The sequence below is a fragment of the Plectropomus leopardus genome, chromosome 18, assembly GCF_026936395.1.
Source record: "Plectropomus leopardus strain MGB_pleo_1.0 chromosome 18, ASM2693639v1, whole genome shotgun sequence".
Taxonomy (NCBI): Eukaryota; Metazoa; Chordata; class Actinopteri; order Perciformes; family Serranidae; genus Plectropomus; species Plectropomus leopardus.
This window is the reverse complement of record NC_142193.1, coordinates 31,034,370-31,048,367: the sequence shown is the minus strand read 5'-3', so window position 1 is coordinate 31,048,367 and position 13,998 is coordinate 31,034,370. Positions and strand designations below refer to the sequence as shown.

Genomic DNA, 13,998 nt, shown 5'->3' with positions numbered 1-13,998 from the left:
ATATCATAAACATACATTCCAGTACTTGAGATCTGATGCTCTACACCTGGACCACACAACAGCACCGTGTGACAGAAACCTCGCTGAACTGCTGCGTTCACACAGACAGTGTTTGCATGCACACTTTTTCTCAGTCTCATAGAAATCAATCTGATTGAAGATTTCGGGTTCACTGTTTACATGGGATGTCCTCTAATACGATCGGGTGTTTACATGACGCATTTAAATTGAGCAGCTGTGTGACATGCGCAAAAATTATGTAGTAACTTGACAGGGCTGCCACTTCCTGCATCAAACCCGAGACTCACGCAGCAGACTCTTTTCACGCACTCTCACGCCACAAGTACATTTTCTCTCATTAAAAAATAAATAACGGATAAATCCTGAGAGCAGCACAGCGCTCTCTCCCTCCCTCTCCTACCAGACAGGAGTCAGTGAGTTACTATGGTTACAGGGCAGCTCAAGCATCTTATCTGCCGCCCCGAAAGCTGAAGTCAAACTAACGGCTAAAATGGATATTTATCACTTTGCTGTTGTTTTGATGCCCTCAATCAAGAGTTTGGATTATAAACCTTCTTTCCACCGTAGTTCACTTCTGCCTGGAAGTAGAGACACGTACGTCATCACGTCCCCATACGTGAGGATGCAGCATGCGCAGAAAGAACGCAGCCAGAGATGATTCAGCTTCATTGTTTACAAATTTTCTTTTGATTGGTTTAAGAAAAAGTTCAAACTCCCGTTTCGCAACCGATTCAAATGTGAATGGGTTTGAGCCAGTTTAAGATTGATTGAGGTGCTTCTATGGATCATGTTTGATCTGTTTTTAAAGATATACTAATCAGATGACGTACGTGGTGACAGCACCGCTGCATTTGTTGCTGCAGAGCTGCATGCTGCTGTAACTACTTTATTTCCACAATTTAAAGATACTTCACTCATTTATGGAGCCGTAGATTCACTGTTTTGTGAACAGCACGGTCCTGCAAGTATTTCACAATAAAATTTCTCATGTCAACAACTGAGGAGTTTCTGTCCACGGAAACATTGTCAGAGGGCTTTTATTTTGAAATGTAATAAAGATAGTTAGAGTAAAACATAAATTTGCATTTTCTTGTGATAAAGACATTGAAACTGTAGTAAAATGTGGTAAAGAGTCAATATAGATATCAAAAGACCCAGACCATGATTGTGTTCTTGATCGATACTGATGCTGTTTGTGATAAACAGGCAGGGCTCCTTAAAAAAATATTTTTAGGATTCACATCACTTTGACATTTTTACTGGCTGTCAAATCCATTTGTGAAAAATCAAAACTTCCTGCAGGGTCAAAAGTCTTTCAGCAGCTCACAGGGTGTAATCCCGTCCTTTATTTGTGGGCTTTTAATTTGTCACATCTGCAGGAAGTGTCACTGACGGTGACTTTACTGTGATTAAAAAAAACAGCAAAGTAAATAAATAGTGAATTAAAACTATTTTGTCTGTTAAGAAACTCCAAACACCGAGTGGTGAGTATGATGAGTAACTAACTAGTCCGACACTGATTAAAATTTTAATAAGCCGAACAACATATTCCAAAAATTTGCGGTTTATAATCTGTTCAAAGTTTTTGATTGTATATGATCTTATATATCTATATATTTTTTCATTAATTTAGTTATTTTTTCTTTAAATGTCTACGATCAGAATAAAATAATGTTTGTGTTGAACCGCATCCTCTCCTGCAGATCAAAATGGACTCTCAGATGACCAAGCAGGCTCTGAACGAGATCGAGACCCGACACACCGAGATCATCAAGCTGGAAAACAGCATCCGCGAGCTGCACGACATGTTCGTCGACATGGCCATGCTGGTCGAGAGCCAGGTGTGTGGCGTCATCACAGGAGAGGGAAGTGTGTGAGCGACTGTTTGGGCATCACATGTTAAACTTTACGATGAATGTTTATAGGGAGAGATGATTGACAGAATTGAGTACAACGTGGAACACTCCGTCGACTACGTGGAGCGAGCCGTATCCGACACCAAGAAGGCCGTCAAATACCAGAGCCAGGCCCGCAAGGTAACTCGCTTATTATTTATTTCATGTTTATGTGTGTAGGGGCAAGTATATAGCATAAAACAGATGCCACATAGAAGACGTAAGGCAAGTCAATTTTATATATATAGCCCATTATTACAAATCGCAGTTTGAAACCCTCACACCAATTAAGGAAAAACTCCCCCAAAAAATGGTAGAAACCTCAGGAAGAGCGACTGAGGAGGGATCCCTCATGTGCAGCAGATGTCGTAAAAAACAATTGAATTACAGTAGATGACAGAATGACATTTACATAGATTTAACAACTACATAAAATACTGTACAAACAGGTTTTGACTCAACTTAAAACACCAACTATTATACAAAATCGTAAACATCGTAAACACAAATCATCAGCTCATTCACGACTACGTGACTGATTCCTCTTCAAAACTCTTCCATTTGAGTTTAAAATGATCACAGTCAGGATCCAGTTTGATCAGAACTTAACATGTTTAATTTCTTCAGAACACGGCAATGATGTGATCTTTTTGGCTTCCGTATGTCATCATCACTGTTTCCATTACGACTTTCTGCCGTACGAAACCTCGGAAGGGCTGAGGTTTTAACCAGAACCATTTACCTCTGAAGAACCCATTTTTGTCATTTTTAAGTTGCAAAAAAGTTTACAAAAGTCAGCAAATCAACTAAATTTTTGGTCAGTGTAACAATTAGATATGAATTAAACAAGACCTAACTTAAGTCTAATAGTTTGATTTATTTATTTTTTGAGGCATTAAGTTTTCTGGATTTTTTAAAGTTACAGTGAAGATGTTTCAATGTATCTTCCTTATGTTGGGTTCCCGTAGAACCATATTAATGGTTCCAGGGAACCAAATCTGGCGACAAGCCGAAGAACCTCATACAGTTTTCGTAGTTGTGGATAAAGTACTATACGATATTGAGTAAAAGTACAGATTTGTTATCATAAAATGACTTTGGATGAAGTTCAAGCCACCTGTTAGAGTATTACTTGAGTATAAGTCTTAAAGTATCTAATATGTACTGTGAGTATTCAAAGTAATTTATCATACTAAATGTACTTAAATATTTAAAGTAAAAGTACAAGTAAATTCTTTTAAGAAAAGAAGAAGCGGTCAGATTTCAGAGAATTATAACTTTTATTTTGGCCGAACCTGAACCACCTTAAAAACAGAGCCTACATCACACTTGAAGAAAAACAAAGTCTTCTTACTCACAACTTTAAGGATTTAAATAACAAAATCCAGTTTTCTTTTCCTCCCTTTTCTTCTTTCTTCCATCCATTCCACCCTTCCTTCTAGTATTATTACTTTGTTACATTACACCACAGGGTTCTAGTTTGTACCTATATTTGTAAGAGTGTAGAGAGTTTGACAACCTGTGTATCTCCTGCCGCCTTGCAGAAGAAGATCATGATCATCATCTGCTGCGTCATCCTGGGCGTGGTCCTGGCGTCAACCATCGGCGGCACGCTGGGCTTCTAAGACGCTCTGCTGCCTGCCGCCGCTGTGACGACCAACACCGACCGACCGTCTGACCGCCAGCAGAGAAAAGAAACACCGACGACGACAACAACACAAAAACTTGAAACACAAATGCAAGACAGATAACCAATCAGCTAGAAAGAGATAACAATCCAATCACAGATAAGAGGAAACACCACGGGGTGGGGCGGGGTTCAAAAAACAAAGACAAAAAAAATCAACAGTAAAACGCCATCACATTATAGCTGACTTAAATACATAAAGTATACAAAAAGAAGGTACAAATAAGCCTACTATTTATTACAGATGTACATGTAAATGTATTGAACATATGAAGCAACACATGGGTTAGCTACCTGTAAAAAAATATGACTTATAATATGACATTTACTTGTTTGTTTGTTTGTTTTGCCTTTTTTCTTATTTTTTAACAGTTTCTTTCGTTTTTCGGGAGTCTCCGAGGACAGTGATGGTGATTGCTGCTGGGCGGGAGTTCTACGGGACGAGCATTCCAGAGCCAAACGTAACTTCTTTGTTTCTGTATTTCCCAGCAAAGCTTCTGGAACCGAGCACGTTCTGAATAAATGTGCTCGGCTTTCCAACAAAGTGCTGTCCTGCTTAGAGGACGAGAGAGAAAAATCTTTTCAGCTCCGTCAGAACGTTCTGGAGCTCTAGAACTCTGCGCTGCATTCTTAGACGGAATGTTTGGGAGCACAGACAGGAACACACTGAGGTTTCTGAACAGTCAGTAATGCTCGAGTGTTCCGGAATGCGTCAGTAATGCTCGAGTGTTCCGGAATGCGTCAGTAATGCTCGAGTGTTCCGGAATGCGTCAGTAATGCTCGAGTGTTCCGGAATGCGTCAGTAATGCTCGAGTGTTCCGGAATGCGTCAGTAATGCTCGAGTGTTCCGGAATGCTGTCCCGCAGGACAAGCGCCCGCGGGCTTTGGTAGAGCTAACTTTATCCCCTTGTTTCTGGGAGGGAGGGACCGACCTCGCCATTGGCTCAGCTGCCTCTTTAGACCACCTCTGATTGGTTGCTCACTCCTGTCATTCACCTCAGTCACCTCCCCTTTTTGTCACATGTATCCAACCAAAGAGCAGGGGGAGGGAGGGCCTCTGGGTTCCTGCTGAATTTGATTCGAAAACGTGACGTTTGACTGACGGGTGAACGGTGGGAAGGATGGGGGGTAGGAGGAGGGGGGGTTTAAAGGAGGGTGGGAGGAGACGGACGGTCAATCTATGCAGTTTAGATAAGAGGAAGACGACTTGTCCCGCCTCCCCCACTCAAGATAGCCAATGAGGGTCGAAGCTCATCTGTAGAGAAGTCGTAGGCCGGGTGTCATCTCTACGCTGTCACAACTGTTCTTACGGAAGATTCTAAAAAATGAAGAGAACACATTAAAAAGTAAAGAAGAAAAATAAATAAAATAATTAAACTTTATAACAAACAAACTAGATGGACAGAAAATGTCGAAACCTCTGAAGACGCTGGCGTGCCCTGGTTACCTGAGTGTCGTGGTAATATCGTTTTTGTTTTTTAATGGGGAACGTTTGTTGCTTCGTTGTTCCGTGGTGCTGCTGTTTTAGTGCGTGCGTGACGTGTCCCGTGACGTATCGGCCTGACATCATTTAGAGGTTACTGTTTAGTCCGTATGGTTTGATGCATTTGCCTGTTTCCTCCCTGCATCCCTCCATCTCCTGCCTGAGTGTGTGTTTGGGGATTGTGATTCACACCGTTTAAATGCCTGAGTTGCACAGGTGCTACTGAACAGGAGAGGTGGATTTTCTCTGTGGAAGATGGAACATGTGACACACACACATTCACATAAAGTTACAACATGGCACTTGCATGAACACTTCATACAAACCTTTAACGTTTCACACACATGCTGGAAAATCCCCCCCTAACATACACACTTCCCTGTGTTACATATCACACGCGTGTTAGACTGGGTTGCTTAGCATGCTTTAGCGTTAACTAGTGTTACGTGTAGATTGTGTAGAAGCTGCTTGTTGGAATTTGATCACAAGTTATCTGGTCTTTTTAATGCTAAAGACACTTTCTGTGTGTCCAGGTCAGTGTTGGGGGAGGGGGAGGGGGGGTAAAAATTTATTAAGACAGGAAGTGTGAAAGTTTGGTCTTGACCTCACAAATAGTAATTTGACAAAATAATTTGAGCTAATGGTTTACTTAGGGACTGTTTGTTATTTATGAGAGGGGTGGAGGTGGTGCAAAAAGGGGGAAGCATGTCAAATAATTATTCATTTTTAAAATTGTCAAATTCAGTCTGCCAATGAAAGTTTTGGAAAAGGCGAGTACTTTTAAATTGTATTACGAGATAGCATTAGCAGTTAACAGTATGTCTGCACAGATTAAATTTTGATAGGATATAACATGCTAATTTGAAATGATGATGAAGATAATAATCAACCTCAACACTGCTCCAGATCGGGACAACATTCACGGCTGTTATGTTTGCATGTTTTGTTTCAGTACCGTGGTCCGTGTTGGGAAGTAAGAGAAATGCGTGCGTTGCTCCGAACTGGACACACAGGCGTGTTGACGACACAGTATTGTGACTCTGGCTTCAGGTCGAAGGGGTTATCCGTGTTCAGGCTCTGTGATACGGAGGTACATCTGCCTCTGTTGAGGCCTATGCTGGATAATCCTGCACCGTTAAATCACAATCACTGTCGGGGTTACAAAAAAACACCTTGAACTCTATAAAATCAGTCTACGCTGAACTTGGTGTCAAAGCAATAAAGTCAGTTTGTTAGAGTTAAGTTTTTTTTTTTTTAGAGAAAAAGTACAGAGAGGCTTAAGTGGAGCTCCAAAGTGGATTAAGTTATTTTTGTAAAACAAAACATTTTGAAGACTTCTTTGAAACACTTAGAAATCTGGATGGACATGAAATTCTCTTGATCAAATCATCAATTCAAAAGATGCGCAAGAAAATATCTCGCTGTTTGTAAAAATTCGAAGCCACTTTGCAGCTCAATTGTTCCGGAAAGCTTTTCTCCAACAAGAAGCTAACGTTGTTTGACAAATGTTATCAACAGCCACAATGTGACCAACAACATTTGTCTGACACAAGACCACGTTAGCTGCTCTGTTGGGGCTAATGGTACTTAGGGCGATACACGAGTAAGTGTTTTGTTGTGTGTTTTCTTCAGCGTCATAATAGTTAGTTAGCTGTAGATGTCTGTGATACCGTATTAGTCGCTAGATGAAATAAACACTGAGGATTTTTAGCTTCAGGTTTGGAGAAGAGTGGAGGTGGGAGTTTTTAATTTTACTCTTTGACTTCCCGAAACCAAAACTTCTGTGTTCACCAAAGCTTTGCCAACACCCCCCACCCCTCCAAGCAGCAGGATCCAATAGATGTTTCTTCGGTAGATTTAGAATAATTTAGCACTTTTCTCTGGTGTTGTGTTGTTCATGGCTACATTACGTCTTTTTATGTGATCTTTCCAGTTTTAGATTGTTGTACGAACACTGAATCCATCCACGAAAATCAAATCATATTCACTGACATTTCTTTTGTGTCTTTGGACTCTCTGAGCTTCATTTTGGAAATTTCAGGCATGTATTGAGCCAATTGACAAGTCCAGGAAACTTGTTAACCTACATTTTACCTCTGCCAATCACTCACCTGCCAGTTATATCATAATGTCAGCCACACAATATTTAATTCAGTTACATGTTCTCGTAGGTCGATGGTTGTCAAGGTGATGTCACGGTCGTTGCGGTAGTCTTGCAATGGTTTGATGGTGATGATCACGGTGGATAAAAGTGAGCTTTATGAGGAAGCCGTTGTAGCACCAGCCAGCTTGTTAACACTGATGTTTCTTTGCTGTGTGTGTGTGTGTGTGTGTGTGTGTGTGTGTGTGTGTGTGTGTGTGTGTGTGTGCGCGCGCGCGCGCGCGTACGTACGTGTGTGTGTGTTTTTCGTAAAGTTCCTGTCTGGCAGCCATTCATCAGACCCTGCCACCATATTCTTGGGAAAGAAAACACGGACAAACATCGTGAGACTGTCATTGATTAATTAAACAATTTGCCGGAGGTTAGGAAGTTTGTCCGAGTATTCGGTCCCCCGTCCTTTTGTCTTCCCTTTTCCCGATTGTGTTGTAGTTGTTTGGTTGTACAAAAAGATGACGTTGAGGATCGGGAGTCTGCCCCTTCCCTTCCCCAGCGGCTCATCCCATTGTGTGTAATAATGATAATAATAATAATAATAATGATAATAAAAAGGCATGCAAAAGCGTTGTGGAGTTTGCATGATGGTGTTTTTTTGTACCCCATCCCCAACCTGTCCTCCATGTCGTGCACTTTACCACTCATCGGACCTGTCTGTGGTTAGCACGTTAGCTAACTGCTTGTTCGTACTTAATCTGCATTCTCAATCCTTTTTTAAAAACACATGTTGGCATTACTCGCCAACACTTTGTAAATTTGTTGGAACAGTTATTGTATTTTATTAGGTGTTTTGTTCAAGGAGCAGGTTGATAAATGTGAACCTCTGAAAGGCAAAATTTTCAAGTATGCTGCCGACAACTTCAGCCATCCTGCTTAAAGCCCCCGACATGGACCTCCAAGCCTCCCGCTCGGTTACACTCCTCCATCTGATCTCTGTGCTGTTTGCTTCCACGGTTGCATTTGTGTTGTGTTTTTGTGGAGGAATTGTCCCCACAAATGTTAAATATTGTACGAAACCTTTCGACCTGTGGGCTGACCTTCTGTCGCCCCTCCACCTGGCCTTGTGTGTGTGCAGCATGCCTCCCTTCCTCTTCAGTGAAACAAGATTGGTGCATAAATGTGCGAATGTGTGTGCGTGTTTGTGCGGTGCAGCACGAGTTTGTTTTAATGTGCGAAGCATTCGATCGCAGGTCCACGGGTTGCAGCCGTTTGATGAATTCCACTTTTTGAAAATTGTGACAGATGGGAAGAGATCAGTAATATTTATGGACATCATGATCACTGTTGTTAGTATTATTATATCTATTAAAATTCAAACCAAAGCGTTTTTTGCCCTCCCCTCATGTGTTATCAAAATGTTCGCCGCTAATATCAAAGAGCACAACGCGAGTCAAGTTTACACTGATATGTTCGTCACAAATGGTGAAAAAGACATGATAAAGAAATGCTAACTATAAAAACAAAAGCCCAGCCCCCTGCCCACCACCAGCCCTCACTGCATGTTGTGTTTGTCCGCCAATCAAACCGACATCCAATAGTTATCTCGCACCACAACGATGATGTCTGCCTCCACACACCCCTTTCCTTTCCTTTCCTTTTCACCTGTAGGTGTTCGTTTGTGGTCTGATTAGTGGAAAAATATGACGCATAATCATCTGTGAAAAAATTAGCATATGTATCCTCCACTCAAGGCATATACGGAGACAATGGTGGTGCTTTCTTATTCTATTTATTAATTGCTGTTATTCTTGTTATTTTGGTGTCATTTTCTGTACAGCTTGTTTATCAGTCTCTTTGTTCACACCACAGGATCAGTGCTGCCCTGCAGGTTTTAGGGTTTTGCTAGCTAGTCAACCAATAACCTGGCTTTTGCAACTGGTAACAATGCTTCGTTGTAATTCTGCTGCAGGACTTGTTACCTTGACTGCACTGTTAAAAATGTACAAACAAAAAAAAAGTTCAATTTGGAGATTCAAAGTAAAAGATAGCTCGTTGGCCTCAGAGTTGTTTTTGCTGTAAGTGGTCTTACAACGACCTGTGCAGCTGCGCTTAACGCCATTTTCCTGATGGCGATTTTTTGATCTTACAAATCTGGCACTTTTTTGTTTGTTTTTTGTTTTTTAAGAGGGGAATCAGCCGCCATAATCATCTACAATCCAGTGCTTACTAGCTGGTCAAATAACCAACAAACTCGTGTAATTCCTCTCCAAAGTCACAATTTGTTGTTAAGTTGTGTAAATGAAAGAAAATTTTGCACAAAAATAGGTAAAAATTAGGTAAATTATGATGAAGCGGCTCTTGCTAAGAGTGCTTCATTGTAAATCCTAATCGACTGTGATCCTTTTCTGGCGCTGATTCTGGTGTCTGAGACCAGGCTCACAGATTTGCACCACTAATATATAATTTGCAAATACTTTTTGTAAGGCGCATATTAATTTCCTAATTTTTATTGTGCACATGCAGTAGAGATAATGGATCTTTTAATGCAGATGGGCTGACAAACATCGTCCACAGTGTTTGCTAGCTAGCTGGTAAAAAACCTGCAGGGAGTGTTTTCCTGTGTGTGAGAGATGACTGCAGCCTTGTCAACTGAAGTCACATATATAGGCAAGAATATATATATAAATCTTGCATCAACATACTGCATTTCTATAACTGTGTGTACGTGGCTCTGTAGCCATTACCGCTTCTATTGGTTGTGTACAGTTTTTGTCAGAGCGGGGTGCAGAAAGCAGGAAAAAATCATCCAGAGAGAGTTTGGGTGCGACACTAAGACTCCAAAGATTGACTTACCGTTAGCCATTAGCCATTAGCCGGTGTATGGAAGTAACTTGGAGTATTTTTTCACACAGGTATTGGAAAACGACTTCCTGTAGTTGGAGGTCATTGTGTGGGTTCAGTGCACTTATTTTGCAAATTAATTTTTCGGTTTGAATCAGCAGTACGTCTGCAGGCGCGTGTCTGTCTTCCAAGTTTGTACTCAACAGACACCGAGGACTCAAGGTAGTTTTTTTGTTCCTCCGCTGTCGGACGATTAAACTCTTCTCTACGATGATTTTTGTCTTCCTGAAACAATTTTCAAAAACCAAAACCTGTTCAGTGCCCTGCTCTGGATGATGAAACCTTTGTTTATTTGTTTGTTGTGGCTTCGACCTGCTCTCGTTGGCGGTAGCAGCTGCAACTTGATATTCATTATTGTTTCTGATGATGATTTCTTTAATGCTCCACCCACATGTCTTTCTGCTCTCTTCATCGTACGAGACAGTATTTCAGTTTCAATCAGTGTTTTTCCCTAGTGGGAGGGGTGGGAGGACTCAGGGGGAGGGGCATGACAATAGACCACGCCCACATGGTCTCTGCCATAGCAAGTAGGAAAGACACTTAAATAACATTGTTACGATCATTGTTATTATTGTTATTATTATTATTATTATTATTATTACCATAAATGACAATTTAAAAATGCAGTAATACATTTGCAAAAACCCAGAGGGAAACGAACGGCTTCACATTAAGTGATCAAACATAAAAACTTAAAAAAGGGAGGTTATGACGATTCTATAATAGCAATGATTTAAAGAAGTACAAAAGGAGTTATGTTATCATAAATAATAGTAGTAATATTGAATATTGAATGCTCGCAATTTTGTCAAACTGAAACTGGATTCTTTGTGTTATGTAATTATTGTAAATAACTTCAAAGAGAGAAAAAATGACTTGCATGTCTATGTATAAATCTACTGAGATATCTATTCCCGTCAAAGTTGACACGCAGTTCGATCTCTGTCCTTTTTTGCGACTTCCCCACTCAAACGTCGTCCGTGCTCCCCTCCACCTCCGTCCCGACCATCTTGGCCGTCCTTTTTATTTCCGTGTGGCTAAGAGACAACGGCAGAGAGTCAGAGACACATAGCTTCCAGCGTCCTCGTCCGCCATTCAGAGGCCATGTTTACACCAGCCTGCTGAAGCTCAAAGAAAATAGTGTTTTTCATAGCTGTACCTTTTTTCAGATCTCTTCATTTCCATCTTTTTTTCTTTTTTTTTTTTTTTTAAAAGGGCAAAATCCACTTAAAAGGGGATGGCGAGATCTCGGGTATCAGCGGGTATCTATGTAAACATGGCCACAACCACCACTCCGCACATCACCCCAGTTCCGGAGGCTCCGCTCACTGGCTCCTCTGATGAAAGTGCTTCCCTCCATATTAGGAAAAGTGACCCTGCCTCCAGGGCTTTCCAGGCCACGCCCCCGATCCTTTAGCGGGTTTCTTAAACTTCTCTCTCTCTCTCTCTCTGTCTGACTAAGTGTCTCTCAACTACAGCTAGTGAGCCAAAACACCTAAAACTCTGTCTCTTTACCTGCTGTGGTCCCCTGAGTTTAGCCTGCAGCCAGTCCAGAAAAAAAACGCCAAATAACAGCCAGTGCCCCAAGTAGTCTGCGCCAACCTTTGATTGGCATATTCAGCTCAAAGATGCAGTAAATTTTATATTGGCGATGAAGAACGTTGCTTATACCCATCGAACAGAGACCATTATGAGTCACTGCGAAAGAAATCAAACCACCACGAAGACTTCATCTCGTCATACTAACGGCAACCAAACCACAATCTGATCCGGTGCGATTACAGAAAATCCTGTTTAAGGAGCATTTTAACATGATCTCAGCCCGTTGTAAGTCCATGGGCTGAGATCATGAGCCTTAAAATGTTTTTGCAAAGAGGGGCAGTTTCAAAACCACATCGTGTTTTTGTAGCCTTTCTGACGTACCTCAAACTACCACAGTCTTCCTTCTACATCACCTAGTCCTCACCGGGTTCTTGTAGGAGGTCTGAGCTTCTCAAAGGTGTCGAAGCACAAGAGATCGCTGGAAGGCAAAATTTATTTGAGCTGCTTTTGGATTGTTGAGAAGGAAAGTGTTTCGTTTTTACCTTGGGAAAGAAGCTCAGGTTCGTGTCGACAATGCAGTTTCACACCTTTGATGGGTTCGAGGAACACGGTTCCCCCAGAGTCGCCACCTAATGTCGGGCCCAGTCTCTAGCTTCACACAGGCCTACCGTAACAAAGCGTGCAATATTCAGAGAAACAAGGGCTTTCTTTATCATGCAGAGGCGTTCAGGCCCGTCTGCTGAGCTCAGACCTCCTGCACTTACTTCATCAACAAAAGCATGCCATGACCCTCTGGAGTGACCCAAAAAAATCGATAGATGCACAAATAATTAAAGAGGCTATCTTGGGGGAGAAATGGCAGGCAAGAGATGTGAGGTTGGAAAAAATATTTCCAAAAATTAAAAAAAAAAAAGAGGACAGGGCCATCGCTCTTCAGACGCAACTTTGACCGGAAATGCAACTTGTGTCCCGTTTTTTTTGTGTGTGTATGTGTGCGTAGCGTAATGTAAAAGCGATCTGTCCCCCGCACCCCTCTAAAAACACCCTCCCCTTCCCAACCCTCCGACCCTGTCTCCCCTCCTCCCCTCTCTCGTACTGCTGTTGGCTGTTCTGTTTAGTTCATGTGACGTGCCAGTATTCCCCTCCCCCTACTTTACCCATTTGCGCCCTCCCCTCCTCCTCCCCACTCTCCCCACCCCTCTTCTCTCTCCCTCTCTCTCTTTCTCTCTCGCTCTTTCTCTCCTCCTCCCCCCTCTCTCTCTCTCTTCATGGATCTTTAAGATGACAACTCTATGCAGATGCTGTCTTTTATAAGTGTGTCAAAATTTTAATTTAAAATAAAAACTAAAAAAAAAACAAACCCTGACAGACATATTGAAATGATAACAAAAAATGAATAAAGAAAAGGATTGTTCAGTGTACTCTTGTTTCCTGTCTCTTTAATCTGTTTTCTTATCAAACTTCACTTTTCTCCAATACGGGCCTGAAATCCCCCTTACGAAATAAATACATACACATAATCTCACATAATAAATTCAGGATCATTCCCATCTAATCATACACGCCACTCTTTCTTTGATATCAATAACAAACTTTTTTTAATGCCTCTTTCTTTAAATTTGACACAAACGTCCACTTGGACTTAACAACGAACTTTTTAGACTTTGGTGGTCAAAGGTCAAAAGTCACTGTGACCTCACATTTGTCTCATTCTTGTAAATGTGATGTTTCAAGAACATCCATCCATATTCTTCTGCTTATCCGGGGCCGGGTTGCCAGGGCAACAAGCGTAGCAGAGTAATCCAGACGTCCCTCTCCCCAGCAACACAATCCAGCTCCTCTTGTTGGACCCCGAGGCGTGGCAGGAGCAGCAGCTCTATTACGAGCTCCCTACGGATGTCCGAGCTCCTCACTATATCTCTAAGGTTGAGCCCAGACACCCTTCGGAGGAAACTCATATAGGCCGCTTGTGTTCGCAATCTCATTCTTCTGATCACTACCTGGAGTTCATGACCATAGGTGAGGGTTAGAACGTAGATGGACTGGTAAATCAAGGTAACCCTCTTCAACACAACAGTCCAACGCAACTCCTGCATCACTCATCCTGACCACACTCGGCTTCAAACCATCCTGGTACATGACGAAGGTCACGGTGTCATAAAGCCAACAGAATTACATCATCTGCAAAGAGCACAGATGCAATTCTGAGGTCCCCAAACCGGACCCCTTCTTCCCCTCCCCTGTGCCTTGAGATCCTGTCCACGAAAATCACAAACAGGATCAGGGACAAGGGACAACCCTAGCGGAGGCCAACACCAACTGGGAGCTCACTTTGGTTATACGGGGACTGGATGGTTCGCAGCAATGACCCCAG

At 41.9% G+C, this 13,998-nt stretch overlaps 1 protein-coding gene across 1 annotated transcript in view; it reads left to right on the top strand.

The window, feature by feature from the left end:
• LOC121956900 (syntaxin-1B) overlaps nucleotides 1-12,551 on the top strand; it is a 62,801-nt gene extending 50,250 nt beyond the window's left edge. Inside the window, exons 8-10 of the mRNA XM_088069332.1 lie at nucleotides 1,725-1,862; nucleotides 1,947-2,057; nucleotides 3,461-12,551. Of these exons, the coding sequence (XP_087925458.1) occupies nucleotides 1,725-1,862; nucleotides 1,947-2,057; nucleotides 3,461-3,541 (330 nt within the window). The 3' untranslated portion in view covers nucleotides 3,542-12,551. The remainder of the gene's footprint in view (nucleotides 1-1,724; nucleotides 1,863-1,946; nucleotides 2,058-3,460) is intronic.
• The last annotated feature ends 1,447 nt before the right edge of the window (nucleotides 12,552-13,998 follow it).